This window comes from Sceloporus occidentalis, unplaced genomic scaffold (genome assembly GCF_023333645.1).
Source record: "Sceloporus occidentalis isolate IW3139 unplaced genomic scaffold, rSceOcc1.0.p SCAF_4, whole genome shotgun sequence".
NCBI lineage: Eukaryota > Metazoa > Chordata > Lepidosauria > Squamata > Phrynosomatidae > Sceloporus > Sceloporus occidentalis.
Genome location: NW_028316984.1, coordinates 99,115,554 through 99,137,362, shown reverse-complemented (window position 1 = coordinate 99,137,362; position 21,809 = coordinate 99,115,554). Strand labels below are relative to the sequence as shown.

The following is a 21,809-nucleotide window of genomic DNA, read 5'->3' as shown; positions in this document are numbered from 1 at the left end:
GTATACACACACACACACACACACATATATAAACACTATATGTACACTCATCCCACCATATTTGCGACTTTGATATTTGTGGATTTGATTATTCACGGATTTTATTAATATGTTCTCTCTAGGAATATCTAGGTCCTCCAGTGCAATTCTATGGTCAACTTTTACCAATAATTGCACTGAAAGACCTAGAGATTCCTAGAGAGACTACTCTACTAGGGCTTTGTAGCTCCTCCAGTGCAGTTCTATGGTCAGTGTCTGTCGGACATTGACCACAGAATTGCCCTGGAGGACCTAGAGATTCCTAGAGAGGGATCCTCTAAGGTAAAAATATGGTGTTTTTGTTATTTGAGGTTTTTTCATATTCTCGGGGGTCTTGTGCCACTAACCCTAGCGAATATGGAGGGACAAGTGCATACACACACACACACACACACATATATATATATACAGACACTCCTATACTATATATGTGTGTGTGTATACATCCACAAATATAGACATATGTATACGCACACACATATACAGACATTTTCACTATATATGTCTATACACACACACACATATAAACACTTCACTATATATATGCATACACATACAAACATATATAGACACAACTTCACTATATGTATATACACACACAAACATATATACTGACACACCTGTATATACGTATGTATATATATATATATATATATATGTATATACACACACACAAACAGACTCAACTTCACACAAATATACACACACAAACATATGGACACAACTTCACTATATGTAAACACACACATAAACATATATACAGATACACCTTCACTATGTGTTTGTGTGTATATATACAAACATACATAGGCACAACTTCACTATATGTATACACACACACCTTCACTATATATGTGTGTGCGCACATATATAGACAAATATCCACATGCACACTTTCAGGATACACACACGCCTATGCGTAAACACGCGCTTTCACCATATATATATATTTTATTTATATTTCCCGCTTCTCCCAAGGATCGAAGCAGGATTACATCATTAAAAATACAATACTAATACAAATGTGACTATAAAATACTAATACTGAATTACAACATTCCTATTAGTTCCTTAAAGTATCTAATCATAAAATAATCCTATAATCATTGTCAAGGGTGGAGCATTTATCATAGTCTTATATAGAATCAGGTGGATCCATCTTAAGTGCCTTCTTAAAAGCATCTAAGGTGGTAATAAGACATGTAATACATACACACACACCACATACACACACATATGTACAGGGTGACCAGATGTCCTAACCTCAAGGGAGGACAAAGCACCACAAAATGTAGGACATGACCAAACAAAGGCTAAAAATAATCATATAAATGCAAATTTAAGCTTTTGAGTCCTGCTCAAAATGGAGAAATTCCTCCTGGGCGGAAGGATGAAATGTAGGACATGTCCTTGAAAAGTTGGACATCACACACACTTCATAGGGTTTTCATAGGCAAGGTAGTTAATGGGAGAGGAAAACCCTATGAAATTCATGAGGTCTCCAATGTGTGTGTACACACTTAGCATTTGTGTGTTTACAGATTATACAAATGTCTCTGGGAGAGCATTTAATATATAAAAAGAGGGTAAGTGAGCAACCAGGATAGAAAATGAGGGATTCTTTGTTCATGTATTTTAGAATGATTAAATGAAATGGCCATTTAAAAAGCAGTCTTCTATTTATAAGGCTAATGAGGGTGTTTCGGAGCGGGCATGCACGTCCTTCTCCCTGCGACTGCGTGTCCTTACGCAAGAGGTCCCATGCCAGTGAGCCTCAATCGGTACGTAGATTTGGGTTCAAAACCGGTCTGTGTGGTCTACATTGTTGCCTCTTTTCCTCTCACCTTTTCTGAGAACGACTCTAGCAGTACCTTGTCAGAAACATTCACAATCCCCTCTCCAGGCTGGCTCTGCAACTCCAAACCCTTGGCCTCCTCTCACTCCCCTTGCTCCTTTCCCCCTCAAGATCCCTCACTGGGTCAGGTACTTGGGCCTCAAGGTGACCCCTATGTGGGAACCTCAGTGGCTACACTTCCACTACGTGGAAGTACTTTGCAAAATCAGGTGGCCTTTAGGTCATTTTTCTGCATGTCACAGAATAGTAATTCACTGTCCTATACTATATCACTGAGTGAGAAAAATACACATACACAAGTCATTCCATTTTCAATGTAGTTCTTTAAAACGTCACAAAAAGTGCATCAGTCTGGGAATGTAAATTTCAGTAGGAAAAATGTTTTGCATTTTCCGAACAAAACAAACCGAAGGGTTCTAACAAAAAATGTAAATAGCCAGGATAAATAGAAGAATAACTGAACCCTGGAGCAAAAAAACAAACAATATTATTTCTAAAAGGGTATAAATACCCCACTGAGAAGTCTGAAAATGCAAAGGCTCAATATATAATACTAAAAATTTCAAAATTCAAAGCCAGAGTAACTAAACCCTGGAAGAAAAAAGCCAGTAAAATATCAAAAATGGGTACAAACAGACCCCTTTAAAATTATGCAAATGCAGAAAATAAACTGCTAAACAATGTGACTGCACTCAATTCAAATGTAGCAATTTGTGAGTGCAGTCACATTGTGTGAACTGAGGAGGTGATATATTAGTTATATTTTGAATGTTGGCAGGCCACTGAGGAAGACGATAGTCGAAACGTGCCTGGCCTTGAGTTTTTAATACTACAGCAGTATTATTCCAGGGTTTCGTTACTCTGGCTTTGAATTTTGAAATGTTTAGTATCATTATATATTGAGTCTTTGCATTTTCAGACTTCTCAGTGGGGTATTTATACCCTTTTAGAAATAATTTTAAAGGGGTCTGTTTGTACCCATTTTTGATATTTTACTGGCTTTTTTCTTCCAGGGTTTAGTTACTCTGGCTTTGAATTTTGAAATTTTTAGTATTATATATTGAGCCTTTGCATTTTCAGACTTCTCAGTGGGGTATTTATACCCTTTTAGAAATAATATTGTTTGTGTTTTTGCTCCAGGGTTCAGTTATTCTTCTATTTATCCTGGCTATTTACATTTTTTGTTAGAACCCTTTGGTTTGGTTTGTTTTAGTTTTATATCTTGTGGTTTTTTGGTTTGTAGGGACTTCGGTTGGTTTGTTGCATTTTCTGAACTTCGTCTGGATTCACACTATTCTGAATAACAGTTTTGTTCACTATGCAAGTGATCAAGAATGCAGAGTTTTTAGAGCACAGCCTATAATCTTAGACTTGATGCTACAGTCTCCTTAGCAGCAGAAACTCTGCAATAAAAGCAGCAAATCAAGTCTGGTAAAATATTTCTCTCTCTCAATCTATATTTGAGGCAGCGGCAATTGTCTAAGTCTCTTTGGGAAAATATTTGGGGGGCAAGGGATGTTGGACGCATATTTGAAAATAGTGGTTTTAGTTTCAAAAATTCTCACAGCACAGATAGAACTTACTTTGTTTTGTCTGTCATATACTAACACAAATACACTATATTATTAAAAAAATCAAACAAGCGATGGGTAATATATATTAACTTTATTTAATATCAGGTTAGTGAAAACTATAACCAAAGGTATTTGGTTACAGGCAATATTTTAAAGCTACTTTTTAATATGAACAGTGTCTACAAAAGCATATTATTTGCACAGAAATCAATTAAAGATGTAGCAAAATACAAAAGAAAACTTTTAACTGTTCCACATCTGCACAAAATTATATACCACATCCTGTTTGAAAAATATTCCATGAACTTAGTTTGTACATTTCTATCAGTCCTAAACTGCAAGACTTTCTCTCAAAACAAGTGTGAGGTAGTAAGCAATCATTTACACAACAGAGCCCAGATTCAAGAAACAATATGATGAGTCTACTCACAGTACGATTTCTGAAACCCCCGTTTCTGGAAATAGCCTGCAGAATGTCAATGAAACCCATTCTATATGGCAGATAGGACTCTTTGGATGTTAGCTTAGAAAAATGAGACCTCAAAAAGAAGGCAAATAATCCAATGCTTTGCAAAGCATGAAAAATTAGAACTTCTAAGTACCCTTCTAATAAAACAGTTAACCTGAGGATACAAGAGCATGTAAAATGAAGAGAGGAAGAAATGGAAGCCAGAAGTTGTTATACCCAGTTGTTTTTGGAGGAACTGAGGTTATGGGGGCTCCCTGGTCCTCTCCAAACCCAAACCTTCCTAGAAGCATCCAGGAGTCAGAGCTTTGTCATCCCCAATTGTAGCTGGTGCTGGAGGGGACATCAGACTCCCAAAAAGAGATAGGAAGCAGTCTACAGGTCCTATTTTATTCACCTCACTTTAAATGAAAAGCTCTACTTAATAAGCACAATGGTGAATGATTTATCACACACACCCCAAAGACACTAGTAACCACTCTTTACGGTCCCTGAAAAGCTGGGGCCTTCCAACCTATTAAGTGGAGCTTTTTGAAAAAGACACTGGGGCCTGCTTCCAGAAGGAAGAACAGAGAAGCGACTTTACAAGCACAGAAATAATCTGTACCTTCTTCACACCCAAGCCATTATTAAAAGTAAAATCTCAATTAAAAAATCCTACAGACTGAAAACCAAATCATATAATATTCTGATTTCAACAGCCAATGATAACCTTAACAGAGTCTTAAGTGGGCTTCAAAAGTACATAATGGCCAAAGGAAACAAAAATTGTGTAATGCAACTATAAAACGAGAAGACAGCACCAGCATGAAAGCAGTAGCATTCGAGTCTGAGACTGCAATGCTATCCCTGCAAGCAATCCTATGTAGTTTGAGACTGCAATCCTTTGCATGCATAGTTTGGGCATCAGCACCACTGAACAGTAGAACCCACTCTTGAGTAATTGTGCAGAGAATAATACTGTCATTTTAGCAGGACATAAACAAGACATAAAGCAAAAGATTCCGTACTCTCACCCACACCAAATGCTTTACGATGTTTTTAGTGGATTGTTTATGTAATGGGGTAGGGAATTAATCTGCTGTAACACACAAAAATGGTACCAACCGTTTAGAATGCTAAAAAGTTCGTTTCTAATATATGCAAATACAGACAGCTCTTCGTATCCAGGGGACTTCTGTTCTGGATCCCCCTGTATCAAAATCCGCAGGACCTCATGTCCCATAGATCCCAATGGCAGTACAGCAATAAGCATGTGCCACCCCTGGGGAGAACGGAGCGGGCCCATTTGCATACTCCAATCTGCAGATGGCAAGCCTGCAGAAGAGGAGAGCCATCTGTACTGCCTGTATCTGTATTAAACTACTGACATAATCATTTCAGATTCTGAAGTGCTGTGTGTCATTGGAGGGCTGTGTATACATCTGTCCATCTGTTTGTGCATCTGAATGTGGAAGATTAGATATTTAACATCCTTCCATGGTTAACTGAATGAACAATGCATCAAATCAACAGCTAATGTTACCAGTCTTCAATTTAATTTAAAATGCAGTCCTTTTCAGTCTATGTAATGTAAATGTAAAGGCTTATGCAGTTACATACATTCATCTCTGTATAATAAATGGTGAATTGCTTAAAAGCTGGCAGAGGTTTTCCATATTTTTGATGATCATCAGAATTTCAAATGTCTCCATTCCAGATCTCCCACTCGCCTGTGTGGTTGGCAAAATTCGCAGGACCTCAAATCACATTCTTCCCAATGGCAGTGCAGCCCCATGCACATGCCTTCATTGAGAAGAACAGCATAGGGCCATCTGTGGATACTCCAATCCCCAGATGGCAACCCCACAGGACAGGAGAGCCAACCAACTGTAGCAGTAACCCTACTAAACTGGCAGCAATATCATTTAGCATTTTTAATAATGTATGTCAGAATTCAATGGTGTCATTTTGCAAACCTCTGCACTGCCCAAAAATGTGCTTCAGATGGTTTCCCAGTTCTACACAGCTGATCTCGAAGGTGCATAGGGAGGTAGGCAGAATCTTCCTTTTGAGTTTCCTTGATAGTACTGCTTTCATTTATGGAAGTACGGCACTGGTGCCAATGGCCTCCTGATTTCAGTGGCATACATCCTAACAATATATATCTGGTAGAAAAAGGAATTTTATTGCTTTCGGTTTTGAAAGTCTGACACAATTCACCTTTTACTAGAAAGAAAGGACCTTTCTTGGGAATGGTCCAGTACAGGAAGAACATAGTTTTTTATTAGTGTATTCCAGAACTGTTTGCTATGCTTGCTGAGACCATAAGAATCGGTCACATCTTTCCAGCATGGACTGAATCAGGGCTCTGCAACAGAAGTGAAGGAAAGAACAGAAGGGAAGAGGTAAATAAATAAATATACTGAAAACATACAGAGTTAAACTTTAATAGCACATCATTTCAACAAGCTGACTGACTTGTATTCATGACAAATTTGTCTGCAGATTATCGTTTGTCAGTTCATTAGATGTGTACCTGTCTGCTCCTTTAATGCAGTGAGTTAGAAGGAACAGGTGCACTGCAGTGTGAATTATTCCAACGCACTGAGGTGAAGTAATTGTCTCCCTGTGCTGCCCCCAAGGATCTGTACTTCATCCTGATTTCTGACCCTGATTACAGTAAACAATGACTTGTACAAATCACCAAAATTTAAATGAAATGTGGATGCAGAATATAACTTACCATTAACTACAATTAGAAACTTAATCACAAGGGGAAAAGTATGCAAGTCTGAAATTCATATCTGATTATGCATGTTAAATCATGGCTTAGTATTGGAATGGGAATGATGCAGCTCTCAAGATGCTTGATTGTAATGTTTCATTTAGTTATATGGCTAAGGCTGCTGGGACTTGCAGCCCAACAACAATTGTAAGGTTACACGAATCCCATTCCTGGCTTAATATTATGTCTAGAGACAGCCAAGGAGAGATCCTTCCCACAAGACTTACCTCTGCCTCTTTTCAGCCATTCTTAGTATCTCACAGATCTTGGCAAATCTTTCAGATAATTCATCCATCAGGCCACATTCTTGCAAGAGCTGCAAAGCACTATCTGGGCCACTTAATCTGGCCAACAGGAGAGCCACATTTTCAACAGTAACAGAAGTTGACCAGTCTGGAGTACCGCTGTTAGAAGTGCCACCATTTTGCATAACAGGCTGGAAGACACTACTGTGGTGATTCTTTATAAGGCAAAGAAGGAACTTCCATTCTTCCACTGTCTCTGGAATTGCCCCTAAATATAGGAATAAGTGATAAAGAGTACCATTAACAGTTTAAAAAATCCGATTATACATTATCAAGACATTTTTATGCTATGAACGTTAAAGTAACTTGATTGCCACATTTATAGGTACCATTAGCGTTCTGAATAACATGATTCTCTCTTTCTATGTTCTGACCTACTTAACAGATTAAACAGATTTTAGTAAATTTTATACTTTCAAGGCAGAATTTGTAGTCACCCTGCTGTACACAGTACTATAGCTATGTATAAATACTAATCATGAACTTTTATTGCACACTAGAGACTACCCCCTCCCCAAAAAGAGAGAGGGGGAGCTGTCTAGCACAAGCATGCTTGCAGAGCTGGCTTCAGTCTATGGACTACACTGTAAAACCCTGAGCTGGGATGTTAAAACTCTTAATGAGATTATACATGAGAGTTTGAGACTGTATAGATTTTTTTTTTTTACTAGTCAAGCATAGTTTGATACTAGTAGACTTTGTTGCTCATTCTGGGTGCTTTCTTTAGCTACTTGTGATATGACCTCCCTTAGTCACGGAAACCTGAGCAATTAAGGCTGTAGTATTATAAATACTGAGTTCAATGACAAATAGATCTGACTAACTCAACAGGATTTACTTCTGAACAAACCTAACAAAAATAATTGAAGATATTCTGGTTAACACAAACAAGCAAACACTACAAGAACTAAAGCAAAAGAAATACTCACTGCATATATTTAAAATTAGTTGAAATGTTCCCAGTACTGCCCAGTAGTTACTATCCCAAAAGGGATTCCTTCATGTTTCCTGTTTTCTTGCTCCCCTTCCCCACTTTTTAAATCTCAGCAATCTCACCAGCAGTACTTCAGAGAGACCTCTCCAGTTTCTACATCTATCATTTACTTCATGCATCTTAGGAAGAACATCTTAGCCTTTTCCTGTTGCCTTATCATTTCTCATGGCTCAAGAATCTTAGGAGTGGTGCCTGCAAGAACAGGCTCCTGTTTTCTCACCCTTTTAAAAATAATTTTTGATTAATCATGGCACACACACACACCTTTTTTTGTTTTGTTTCTAGGAAGCTCCATTTTTGGTATTTTGATTTCAAACTGGGCACCAACAAAAACATGGTCAAATTCTAACATATCTACTGCAATGTTCCAATGAATTATGGCTGTCACAGAAGTGTTACTATAGCTCTCATATTTTGATCACATTAATCCCTTGTCAATACTTGCTTCTCTGTCAAAACCTTACATTTTGAATGTACTCTTCTTACATTACACTGTGTCTGAGGAAGTGACAGTTCATAATGAATGTATCTGAAAGAACACAAATCACATATAGGGAAGGGTATAATGGAAAGTAGCCAGCATTTAACGCAGACAGATGGAGAGGGAACAGTAGAGCAAGACCACATTTTGGGTTAAAAATAACACATAAATGCACTGGAAGTGTGTAAATGTGAGATAATGGGGAGGACAAAAAAAGCTTACATCAATAGTATGCATTAAAATGCTCTGTTGTGGTGGTGGTGGTGGTGAGCCTTTAAATCATTTCTGATGTATGGTGACCTTAAGGTGAACCTATCACAGGGTTTTCTTGGCATGATTTCTTCAGAGGTGTTTTGCCATTGCCTCCCTCTGAGGCTGAGACAGTGTGACTTGCCCAAGGTCTCTGAGAGTCTTAGTCCAACACACAAACTACACCATGCTGGCTCTCTTGGGTCTGACTCACAGCAAAACTCTCTCTTAGATACACTGGGAAACACAAATCTTTGAAAAAATTGATATTTGTTTAAGGAAGAAATCTTGTGTTCTGTGGGAGGGCTACTAAGGAGACATGGGCTAATGTAGATCTCTGTTCCTGCCACAGGGTTCTGCATGTGGAGATCCTCCCTAAATAACTATGGTGGTACTGCTGTGATCCTGCCAGTAGCATGGCCAAAAGTATGTGGATTCTTTGGTCTCCTTGTTTCCATGGCAAGCAGAATGTGAGAACTTGATACCCTAAAAACTAGTGCAATAAATATCTCCCATTAAAGACGATGGGTGAAGAAAAGAAAAATACAATTTCTGGCCATTTCCTGTTGGGGGGGGGGGGGGGGAGACTCTACTTGGCCTAAAATGGCACAGGGTACTAAAACCATGGCAAAAATGCCACCCACTGTCCTCAGAGGGCATTGAGGGACGTTTAGGGGGAAAAAAGAAAGAAAGAAAGAAAGAAAGAAAGAAAGAAAGAAAGAAAGAAAGAAGCTTTCCCCCCCCAGTGGCATTGCATGTAAGGGTTCAGACCCACAAGATCTCGGGGGGGGGGGGGATATGCAGCCAACTTGCTTCTCACAATTGTCTATCCCTGCCATAGATGTTAAAATCCTAGCCAAAACTGCACATTTTATTGTTTGCAGTGCAGTGGGCCCTTTGCTTTTTGGAATTTATATATTTTTAAAAACATTTTCAATCTGTGAATGCTTGAATCCACGGATAAAAAAATCTGTGGCTACAGAGGGCAAACTGTATTTATGTACAGCATTATTACATTTAAGTGTTGTTACAGAAAAACATGACCAGTAAATTATAATTTGTTTAGTTTTGTATATTTAACTACTACCAGAAATGGTAGTAGTCAATATCTACAATATCTACAATGAATATCTACATTATAAATCACTGGATTATATTTATCATTACAATAGGATTTTCTTTATGTTTAACTATTTTATGATGATAGAAATATTTAAAAAGTACATACCAAAACTAGTTTTTCCTAACAAAGTGGAATTCCACTCAAGAATGAAGTCAAGCTATACTAACCATGTTCTCTATCCAATAGGTTCATATCATCCAAATGCACAATATTAGTAAGTGCTTCAGTTCTTCTATTCAGTTCCAAACAGAGAGACAGATATCCAGACCAGAAACTACAACAAGATTGTAAGAGATATCCACAAATCAAAATGAACATATAAATATATTTTGCGTAACTACAGCCTTGTCCACATTTCAGAGTGCCACAAATTTCATGGGGGGGGGGGACCACTTCCTCTTAGATTCTTGTATACTCATTCAGAATTCATATCAGAGAGCATGCCCTATTATAAATTGCCAAGTGCAGGGGAGTACCAAAGTACAGAAAGGGTGTGTCACTAATTTCTGATTCTCAAATGCATGTCACCAAACACTAAAGTGTGTCAAGAGCCTCCAACCACGTTATGTTAAAAAATTAGTTTAAATTTCTTATAAGCCATCTTAGGACCCATGTCAGGAGAAAGATAGGTTATAATATAGATTGGTATCTTAGCAGTAATCAGGTTCCACAGTACTTCCAAGTGGGTCAAGGCTGCAATTCTAACAATGACTAACTTAACGTTATACTGGGGACAAGGACACTGCCTATGAAGATGGGGTGCAGAAAGAGGGGGTGCATAAGCTTTCAAAACAACAACAGTGACTGTAGCTTCAACACTATTCATTATTGCTACTAAATCATATAAATTCCAGCATATGAGAGAGAAAATCTGAAATCTCTGAGGCATATTAAGTATGTACTCCACTGAGCAATCCACTGGCAGTTGAAACACATAAAAACAGAGCATATTTATTTTGTGTAGCTGAACTACGTATATGATCAGACTAGACTACTGCAAACAGAAACAAACAAAGAAGAAAATATGCCTTTGCAATAATGAAATTTTAGCAAAAACAGCTCTTTTACTTAGAATTTTTACATTACCCATAACTTTTGCATATGTCAGATATCTTCTCTTTTGTTATAATGTCAGTTGGAAGTTTAAGTAACAATAAAATCAGTTGGTTATATCCCCAAGTAAATAAATGTGAACGTGGCCTGAAAAAATTAAAGACAAAGGTTAGAGAAATTAATTTTTAAGCCTTGCCTCAAGAAAGTTTTATCAACAGTGTAGGTCTATTTCAATTTTAATCCAACCCACCACTGAAATTATTAAAGATATTTCATACAATAATACCCAAATTAAGTAACCAAAATATAATAATAATATAATAATAATAATAATAATAATAATAATAATAATTTTTATTTCTATCTTCCCGCTTCTCCCAATGGATCGAAGCGGGATTACAACAAGGTTAAAATTACAATTACAATGCAGCAGCATTAGTTATTGCACCATTAAAACCACAGTAAAAAATAAAAACATAAAAGCATAAGAATCTAAAAACATTAACATCAATCAATCAAGGGGTCAGCTGATCTCGTTCCATAGTAGTGATCTTCATAGGAGGTCAGGAGGATAAGCATGGCGGAAAAGCTCTGTCTTTACCACCTTCTTAAAGGTTTCTAAAGATGTAACAAGGCGGGTCTCCTCTGGGAGTCCATTCCAAAGTCTAGGGGCAGCTATGCTGAATGCCTTTAGGGAAGTAGAAACATGTTTGGATGATGGCATCTCCAACAAATTCTTCCCACTTGTTCCCACTTGTTCTTATCTGAAGTGGGATAAGTGACAAAGCCAGTAAGATTGAGAAGGACAAAAAGGAAGTTTTCAAAAGAAAATCATGAAATAATTGTTTTTTAAAAAGCAAGTTGGTGAATTACCCACCAAAGCTATCCTAATCAATTACAGAATGAGTTCCAGTTTGCATCTTCAAGAGGCTTCTGACCCAACTGAGAACACTGCTAACAGAACAGAAGAACAGATTCTCTGTTCTCTTGCAGCCCCTTATAGCTCCCCTCTAAATTTGCTCCAGAGGGTTGAGGTACCCTCCAGAACAGCTGGGGCATTTTAGCACTAAACACTGTAGAGGGAGGGGGAAATCAGTGAAAATGACCCCCTTTCTAACAAATAGGGATATTCTGAAACAACACTGCATAGCAAATTCCCCCTTCAAGAATGAAAATGTGGAAGCCAACTTTAAGCTGCAGTTATCCTTAGCAACCAAAAAAAGGAATTCATGTATTCATGCTTTCCATTCTTAGTCAAGATCACCATCAACTGCTGTTCAAGTGTTTACTGCAGTTTATAACACCTTGCACTTCATGTAGTTTTGACCAATGTGTAACAGTTTTGTACCAAGATGAGAAGGAAGGAAGTGGATTCCAAACAAAAATAGGAAAAACTGGCAAGCATGGAAAGGGAGTCATGATCAGGGCAAAGAGTAGGCATCAAGGTCTTGCGAGTTCTTAAAGAGGAACTGCAGGACAATATCTCACTGCCAAGAATGTAGTCTCAAGCCATCACTAGTGTGGAGTTCCATTCAGCAGACATACTCCACTCTAATGGGGCAGCAAGATTTTCACTGGCTATTAAACTTCCTAAGATAACAGGACGGCACCAGTTAACATGTGGTTATGGGATCTGTGACAGATTCCGTCACTGGAGGGTAGCCTGCTTTCTTAGAGCTCTAATAGTAGCAAAAGTACAGCCTGCTTACTCAAACATGTAAAAAAATATTTTAGTTGGCCTTTAAAAATTACCCACTGAACTATTCTGTTTTAACTGCTGCACTATTTTATAACTACCATTATTATTGCTATTGTAAATGTAGGAAGCTACTATGGAACTTTGGTGAATAATGGTATAGAAATATTTTAAAATAAAATTGTTGTTTAAAACATACCCCCAAATTTAGACTGTATGCCAGTCAGCACAGCTGCCAATTTGCATATAACATAAAGCTATGGATAACTGTGGCTTCTGGTGGATTTTCCCACTAATTGAAAGAGGAGAATGAAGCAACAACAAAAAGAGGCTGCAAGAACCTTGTGTATTATTCTAGTTTAGTCAAACTAAGCCACTCACAAATTAAGAAATCTTCAGGAGTAGACATACAGTTAGAAACAAGTCTGGGTAATGCAATTCATACCATGGATTTCCTTGGCTATCCATTGTACTTGCTTTCTGTGGAGCATCATGAGAAACTGCTAAACATAACCAATCTAATTGTAATGATTCAGGATGCAGAAGAGATCTAAGGAAAGACAACCTAGGAAGAGATTATTTCCAGATGTTACAAATCTGAAATGCATGTGAAATGGCAGAAAAAAACAGATGCAAAACACACAGCTGAGATTAATTTTGGTTTACATCTAACAAAATATAGCATATATGAATATAATCTAAGCAGTGCTTTATCTAATGTAATTCTAATCAAAAAGTAGGAAACAAAACAGAGACAAATGTTGGATGTCTACTTATATATCTGTAAAATTGTTATAGAGTTGCTAATGAGCTAGTCCACAAGCTATTTCTTGGTAAAAATGTAACATAACATTTAATTAGGAAGGGGCAAATAAACATCTTTATTCTGCATCCCTCCCTTCACCACCCTTCTCCAGAGTAAGAGAGCAAAATATGTACCTTTCATCTTCTGGCTTTGATTTGACTAGACTATCTAAATAAGCTAGAAAATGTTCAGGCTTGTTTTTACAAATTTGCTTGATGTCTGAAGGCAAAATAGAGGGATAGAACTTGATCAGAGGCCTCAGAGCAGTTTCTCCAAATTTTTCATAAAGCCTATACAGAACAGCAGATGACAGAGAAAACACAAATGTTTAAAACACAATTCTTCTCGTATCCACTTCATTTTATTTATGTATTTATTAATTAAAATATTTATATCCTACCCTTTATCCAAAGATCTCAGGGTGGCTTATAATAAAATACACTTAAAACAATAATTACAAACTTTTATATGACTAAAATATATTAAATAGTTTTTTCAATTTAAAAACAAGCATCTTAAAACAAAATAAAACAATCTTGAATAATATGACTATAAAACACATGCAGCTTGGATAAAATCAGTTTGGCCTGAAATCTTTCATAAACTAAGGTTTTAACTTGGTGCCAAAATGATTCTAATGTTAGGGCCAATCAGGCCTCCACAAGGAGGGAATTCCACAACTGGGGAGCCATCACAGAAAAGGCCCTCTTCCATGTCTTCCAACCATGTGATTTCCCCACAGATGAAACATGGAATAGGGCTACATCAGAAGATATCAATTCTTGGACAGGCAAAGAGAGAGGCACTCCCTCAAGTATTGGGCTCCCAGGCCATTTAGGGCTTTACATATTACCACCAGCACCTTGAATCCAGACAGAAAATGTATTGGCAGCCAGTGCAAGTCCTTCAAAAGAGGTATTATATAGTATGTGAATGGAATCAGTAAGCAGTCTAGCTGCTGCTTTTTGCACTGGGTGCAATTTTCAAGATCTTCAAGGGCAAACCCATGTACAATGCATTGCAGTAATCTAATCAGGTTACCAATACAAGGACTACTGTGGCTATGTTATCGCTGTTGAGGAAGGGCCACAGCAGGAAGACCACTGAAACCTGGCTCCAAGCACTCTGAACAACCAAGTCTATCTAGACCTCCAAGTGATAGGGCAGTAGTTGTCAAATGCCTCTGGATCCAAAGAAGTCCTCTTTATGAGAGGCTGCACTACAACCTCCTTCATGGCAGCAGGCATCTCCTCCTGACACAGTGAGGCATTTACCACCCCTTGCACCCACCTAATCAATCCATGTCTGTTAGATCTTAAGATCTATGGGATCTACAGCCCTGGATTAGAATCTTAGGAGTGAATGCATAACTAGCTCTTTCCAGTTCATCATTCCATAGTGAGACCGAGGCCTCAACAGACTCATCAGACCTGTCTACAAGTAGATCCCCCAGAACATTCAGGAATATTTCAGATTCCATAAGTCTGTGGGGGTGGACTATCTTAAGCAGTTCTCTATCCCTGCAGGGAAGGTCTGATAATGCCAAACCAAATGTTAGAAGGAAGTGACATGACCATGAAAATTGCGTTGTTGTACACCCACCACCAAAAACAGATCATCCTCCATCCACCCAACAGCAAAAAAATAAGTCTAAGGTATATCCTGCCACATGTCAGACCTAGGATGTACTGAGACAGCTCCATGGTTGTCATGGTAGCCATGAAATCCTGAGCAGGTCATGTCAGAATAACCTCAGCATGAACTCCAACACCACCTCCAAGATCATCTCAGCCAGATCAGACAGGAATGTTACTGGGCAGCGGGTGGGGAGTAAACCAGCAGTATCCCCATTCTATCTCTTTGGCCCAGCATAAGCTACAAATACTCAAAGTCAGTACTAGAACAGATAGACTTCCTGCTGACAGAAGAGTGAGAGAATCATTATGGGTGACAGCAATCTGCCCCCTCCCAATCTGGGCTGATGTTGCACTGTGTACCCAGGTGGACAAAGCTGGAACAAGCTGAAACCATCAAGCTCAACCACTCAGGTCTCTCTAATGTATGCTATTTCCAAATATACTATCAATTCACACAGTAAAATGAAATTAATTGCACTAATATAATAGCAAAGTTTATTACAGCAACAGTGAGGCTTGTTTGAATCTAAATACTATGAGAATTGAAAAAAAATGGTGTGCTGGTGAAGACATTCATTCCTATGCATTCAACACAAACAAAGATAGAAAACTTGCAGCTCTGTGCAAGTGAGCCTAGAAAACAAATAAAGAATCCCCTTATAGACACTGCTATGCATGTGCAAGGTAAAAATGTTATAGTGGGATGGGATTTTTTTCCTAACTCAATTGTCTAAAACGAAATACAATGTATTCAAATAGATCAGAAGATATATACCTTTGGGCATGTGCCAGCAATACAGGAGCATCCCAGGGGCCCAGATCAACTACCAATTTCAGTGTTTTAAACATATCTCCATTTTCCAGTGACATAGTGACTGGGCTAGTCAGAGTCAGTTCTGAAACCAATAACTGCATGTCACAAACCACTGTCTTTAAAAATAGCATTAAACAAACAAGAAAAATGTTACACCAATTTAAGACACCAAACTGCAAGGGTCCTAAGGGGAAGGCTTTCTCGCGGTCCCGCCACATCACAGCCTCGCTTGGTGAGGACACGAGAGTGCCTTCTCAATGGCTGCTCCCCCGCACTGGAATGCCCTTCCACAGGAAGCTGTGCTACACTGCCCCCTTCCCTGCTTGCCTTTTGCCAGCAGGCAAAGACAGGCTTTTAACGTATAATCATGCTAGGGAGGCTTTTATACAGGGTGCTTTAGTTATGTGAAGTCAAAGGCTTTCATGGCCGGCATACATAGTTTTCTGTGGTTTTGGGGGGCTATGTGACCATGTTCTAGAAGAGTTTATTCCTGATGTTTCGCCTGCATCTGTGGCTGGCATCTTCAGAGAACATTTTAGTTATGTTTTTATAAGTTTTGTATGTTTTTGTAATTTTATCCTGTTTTTTAGCTAGTTTATTTTAATTACCTTTTACATTTTTGTTGTGAGGTTTTTAAATGGTTTTATTTGTGAGCTGCCTTGGGTCCCTTTCTGGGAGAAAGGCAGCATAGAAATGAAATAAATGTAACAAGACGTAAACTGAGAAATTTAGTTCAAAACCAGATGGTATTCATCAAAAAAATGAAAGTCTGCCAGTAAATTAATAGTTTATATAAATTTGATTTAATTTTTACTTATTTTTATGCACTGGAATTAGATAAACTGTTTTAGCTGCACCAACATTCTAACTGGGAGCAAGAACCAGATTTTAAATCTATACAACCATGTATCCATTTTAAGATGCTGTCTTAACGTGTTTCAAGAGACTAAAAAGATAGTTTTGATTCAGTGCTTAGAAATCTCTTTAGTCATCTATTTTGTAGAAAGCATATGAAAACATCCAGTAATCCAATCTGTATCTCTATTGTACCATTTGGAACAATCACAGTTTTCCCCAAAGAACTGTGAATTTTATTCTTAATGGATAAGAGTTCAATGTGAAAAGTTGTAAGCCATGACTGGAAACTATATTTTCTAGAACTCCCTGAATACTGAATGTTAAAAACTAGTTTACAATTAGAGATGTTTCTCTCTGGAAATATTGTTGGAAAATGAACAGTTACTTTGCATGTTGCTTTAAAGCATGCCCTGCATTCCAAGATAATTTATAGAATCTTCTGAATATTCTCAATGATTTTTTCCTTCAAAAACACCTGTAGCACTTCATTAAGTTTAAAGATGAACAATAAATTCCTTGCCTTTTAGCCCTTCCATATATGTTTCCCAAACTTTGGGATGCTCACTGTGACAGGTTAAAATACAGTTCTTCAGCCTTTCCAAATCCAGAAGAAAAAAATAATCTTTTATGAACCTACAAGCCAACACACAGGAAGCTTCTGGCTGCACACACTGTTCATCAATTATTTGTGAGCTCTCATACAGGTTTAATTCAAAACATAAGGTTGTAAGTTCTACCAGATCTTTCTGAATGTTTTGAGCAATGAAGCATGGGGAAGAAATCTTAAAAAACTGGTTGAACGCCATCTCTGACCCAGTAGTTTCTTCACATAGTATTCCATCAGTCTGAGTGCTACTAACTGGCTCAGCATTTTCTTCCAAAATCTCTCCCAGTTCTTTAGGTACATCATTGGTTTCATAGTTTGTTCCTGAGAGCTGTTCCTGCTCCTGATCTACACGTTCATTACAGTGATTTGATTCTTTAACTTGCAAAGGCACCTCTCTGTGTATTTTTGATGAGCCATTATCTAAAATGGTAGCTGCATTGAATCTAAACGCTTCTTCTAAAAATGGAATCCACTCCAGCAGAACTGCCCTCAAGAAATGTGGTTGTAGCAAGACCAATGGATCTTGGAGTCTGATTCTGTTTGAAGGGGAAAAAAACAAGTTCAATATCAGAACAAAGGTACCAACAATGCATAAGCATAAGATATAGAGGTGAAGCAGAATGGCAGCCAGGAGCAATCGCCGACTGCTCCAGCCACGATCAGTCTGCAATTGCCAGGGACTACAGCAACTGGAAGGCCCACTCTCAAAGCAGGCTGCCACAATGGCCCCAAACGGGCTTCTGGCAAGAAGTGGATTTTTGCCACTCCTTTTGCGGGTGGCCTTGGGCCACCTTAGGCAGCCTTGGAGAAGCTTCTGGCCGTGTCAGGGGCATGTGTCATCTGCACACCATGTTCCTGAGGTGGCTGGAAGCTGCTCCTTTTGGCCTGTCTGTTTCGGGCCTGAGTTAACAGTACAGCTTTCCATAAACTTTTAGCTCAACTAAAGACAACTGTCATTCAAGGCTCAATATTCTTTCTTATGCAGGCTTTTTGAATATTTATGCAATTTTATGCTACTTGCTGATGTGGAACTTCAGTACATGTGCTCCTAGGACTGCAATCCTTAATTACTTTTATTAATCTTTTGGGTAGAATCCTGCCTACCAGTGGCACATGACCAATGCATAGTGGATTCCTATAGATTGCTTTGCTTTCTTTCTAAATAAATGAAAGGAGTGCTGTTTGGAAGAAAGGATGGGTTACACAAGGATGGACATCTTATCTAGGTGTGGGGACTGCACATTACCTTAATTGGTTTTAATTTTTTTTTATTTACTGAATAATCTCCCATGCATTTTCTATGGGATATGGGGGGGGGGGGGGTTGCAAGGTACGTGACCTCTAGCCTGTTTTCAACCAAGGAGATAACCTTTTTTTCCTGAATGAAATCACTTATGGTTTTGAAGAAAGCACTCCCACGTCTCAAAGAATTTTTGGAGGTAACCATTCCAGTAAAATAGCCACCAGAACATCTAGAGTTAAATGGGCAACTGCAACAGGTCTGAGGAACAACTCTATGGCCCTGGAATACTCCCAGAGGCATAATTCCCCCCCCCCCTCAAAATTCTGCTTAAAACAATGCTGGAAGTGGCTGGAAAATTTGTTTCCTGTTTTGAAGAATTGGTAGTATTAATGTGAAAAAAGTGTCCAACATGACTGGAAGAGAGGATTTTTCAGAAAAATGTTTTAAGAATTGGAAAACATGAACTATATAGAAGAAGCTGGGTGTCTGCATGTGACTGCTTGGCCAAACTTTGCTCACCTGTCATCTATGTTAATCCTCATACCCCCATCACATCAAAGTACAACAGTGCCTCATAGTCCACAACTATGACTTCCAAAAAAAAACTGTTTTAAAATCTATTACAGTGACATCTGGAAATGGCTGCACAGTATTACCCAGTAGAAAAATGTACTAAAAAGGGAACCCAGCATTTCTACCCAAGTAACACTGTTGGTGGAGGACAGAATACAAGAGTTGCTGAGTCCTCCTTCTAGTACAACTATTTGCCACAAAAAATGTCTACTCTATAGGACTGTGAAACCAACTGATATAGGGGGTGAAGGATGTTTGGGGCAGACCAGTGAAAACTACACCTTCTCCACACACTTCTCCAAAGAGAGCCTCATCTGGATCAGGACCCCTTCTGCAAATGGAAGGGAATGTCCCAGTATATTCTACAAACCCCAATATATCTGCAGCCCTATTTATGACAAACATTTTGCCCTCCCTCAAACCTGCTCCACCTGACATGGTTTTCCCCTCCCTAATCTCTTCATTTTATCCACAGAATATGTGAAATCTTACTGAAGTTTTACTTACAGAGTCTCTGCTGTTATTGCCTTCAGGTCTTTAAGCAGTTCTTCATCTGATGGCAGATTCTGCAGTTCAACTCTTAAAAGGTACAATGTTAATTTTAGTGAACAATGGGTAGACTGAAACAAAAACTTACAGGAAACTTCTGTAGAATCAAAAATATTCTACACATTAAACCAGGGAACCTCTTCTGTTCTCTCTCATTTTGCAGGCTTTACTCACTGAATTTTTAGCACCAGAAATATAGACTTTTGTAATCTCATCACAAAAACTAAGACTCTGAAATCTAAATAATGAGTTTGTAATTCTGTGTAATCATATTTCATTGCACCATTTGTCGATGGCCCAGTCACAGTCTTTTTGCTGTTGGTTTAAATTTGGTGCTACACACAATGTATTGTTGTGCATCCTGTATTCCAGTATCATTTCTAACAGGTTATTCAAGTGTCTCCGTTCCGTAAGTCACTCTTGCTGCTATTTCTGAACAATGTTTAAGACATGTATATGTACATAGTGGTTTTAAGATAACCAGGTTTGGAAAACTTGTTTTAAAAAATTGGATATATTTGTGAAATTTCGTAACAGGCAAGCGTTCCAAGGGCTGTAAGTGTAACTGTTCTTATATACTGTATATGGTGGAGTTTGTCTCCACGACATCTCATCAATACCAAAATCCATGGATGCACATGTCCCATTAAATACAGTGACACAGTAAAATGGTGTTCCTTACATAAAATGGCAAAATCAAGGATTGCTTTTTAGAATTTATATATATATATTTAAACTTTTCAAGCCAAGGGTGGTTGACTCTGTAGATACAGAATCCATGGATATAGAGGGCTGACTGTACTGTTATATTTTTCTAATAAACTATGTATCTTTGTTGTCCCTTTTTTTAAAAAAAAAATGTTCTTTGACAACTTTGAGTAAGCTAAAACATGATGGGCTTGCAGAACTACAGTATTGAGACACATCATTTTCTTTCAGGACTGTTTGCTGGATGCCTTGCAGTTAGTGATGTTTGATGCCTCTCAGCCAAGAAGGCTGTCAAGACTCTGACAGATCCTGCCATGAAAATAGCTGGTTTATATGCTGTTTGATTATTTATTTCTGGTTGCTGTTATATTACTGTGTATATTGTTATTGTCAATGTCCTATACAATTGTATACACATGGAAGCAGGGTTTTGCTGATAAAGTGAATGGGATTTGTGGTGCATGTGCAAAATGAAATAATGACAAAACTAAATAATAAACAGGTGTGTACAGGAAGCTAGTAGCGCCAGCATCCACCAAGGCCAGCGGTATGAGCAGCTTGAAACGGCTTAGGAGAGATGTGTGGGGAAAAGTTAGGAGGTGAATGGCTGTAAAAATGTTTTTGTCTGTGAACAAATGGGGGGAAAGGCACATTACTATGGGGCGGGCACATTACTATGTGGGTATCTAATTATTATGGTAGTTCTGTTTGCAGAAGTCATACTGCTAACTTCTTTGGTCACTGAAATAAAACTTGCTGTTAAAATACAGAAGACTGATTTACTTCCTGAAGGGAATGGGCAGTTGTTGACAAAGACACAGAATATGTTTCCTACCTCACCCTCCTACTGTAAGAAAAGGGTCTTAGCACAAGCTAAAATGAGCTTATACTCACTCTTCTTCCTGTGGCTGTGCTAGTATATTAACAGTCACTTCCGGCATTGCTTCTTCTTCATCCTTAATATCCTGTCTGATTCTATCTGGATTCACATGAGTACCAATCTTTTCAATCTTCTCTGTTGTCTTACGCACAAAACTAGAAACACTAAAAGTCAAATATAACAAGTATATGATCACCAGTAAGGACTAAATGTTATGCTGAGGCAGAAAAGGGTACTGTGTGAGACAAATTTGGATACATACAACAGACTGACAAGGTGGAAGACATGTACAATATGCAGAAAAATATACGGCATTATTCTCTTGGTAAGCACAAGCAGGTATTTTAGTGTAAGAGCAGTATCAATTTTAATTTCTGAAATCACAGCAAAACTGAAAAAGGTATAAATGTTCTATGGTTAAATGGTTTTGTACTCTTCATTAATGAATTGCTACATTTAAACACCTACAGCATAAATTGGAAAATTTGAATACTATTTATGATTTGTTACCTACTACCATAGCTGATAAAACA

At 38.1% G+C, this 21,809-nt stretch overlaps 1 protein-coding gene across 3 annotated transcripts in view; it reads right to left on the bottom strand.

Moving 5' to 3' along the window:
* Nucleotides 1–3,542: 3,542 nt before the first annotated feature.
* The window catches only part of HPS5 (HPS5 biogenesis of lysosomal organelles complex 2 subunit 2), a 42,953-nt gene continuing 24,686 nt past the window's right edge, over nt 3,543–21,809 (bottom strand). For 2 of the 3 annotated variants that reach the window (XR_016280922.1, XR_016280921.1), the window contains exons 14-24: nt 21,291–21,440; nt 19,647–19,718; nt 17,237–17,859; nt 15,820–15,940; nt 13,542–13,697; nt 13,048–13,167; nt 10,940–11,053; nt 10,021–10,127; nt 6,929–7,214; nt 6,453–6,586; nt 3,543–6,284 (exon numbers count right to left, since the gene is read on the bottom strand). Coding sequence is in view for 1 of the 3 variants with exons in the window: in XM_089521034.1 (XP_089377160.1) it covers nt 6,224–6,284; nt 6,929–7,214; nt 10,021–10,127; nt 10,940–11,053; nt 13,048–13,167; nt 13,542–13,697; nt 15,820–15,940; nt 17,237–17,859; nt 19,647–19,718; nt 21,291–21,440 (1,810 nt within the window). In the remaining 2 variants the exon portion in view is untranslated. The remainder of the gene's footprint in view (nt 6,285–6,452; nt 6,587–6,928; nt 7,215–10,020; nt 10,128–10,939; nt 11,054–13,047; nt 13,168–13,541; nt 13,698–15,819; nt 15,941–17,236; nt 17,860–19,646; nt 19,719–21,290; nt 21,441–21,809) is intronic. The other variant, XM_089521034.1, reaches the window with a different exon arrangement.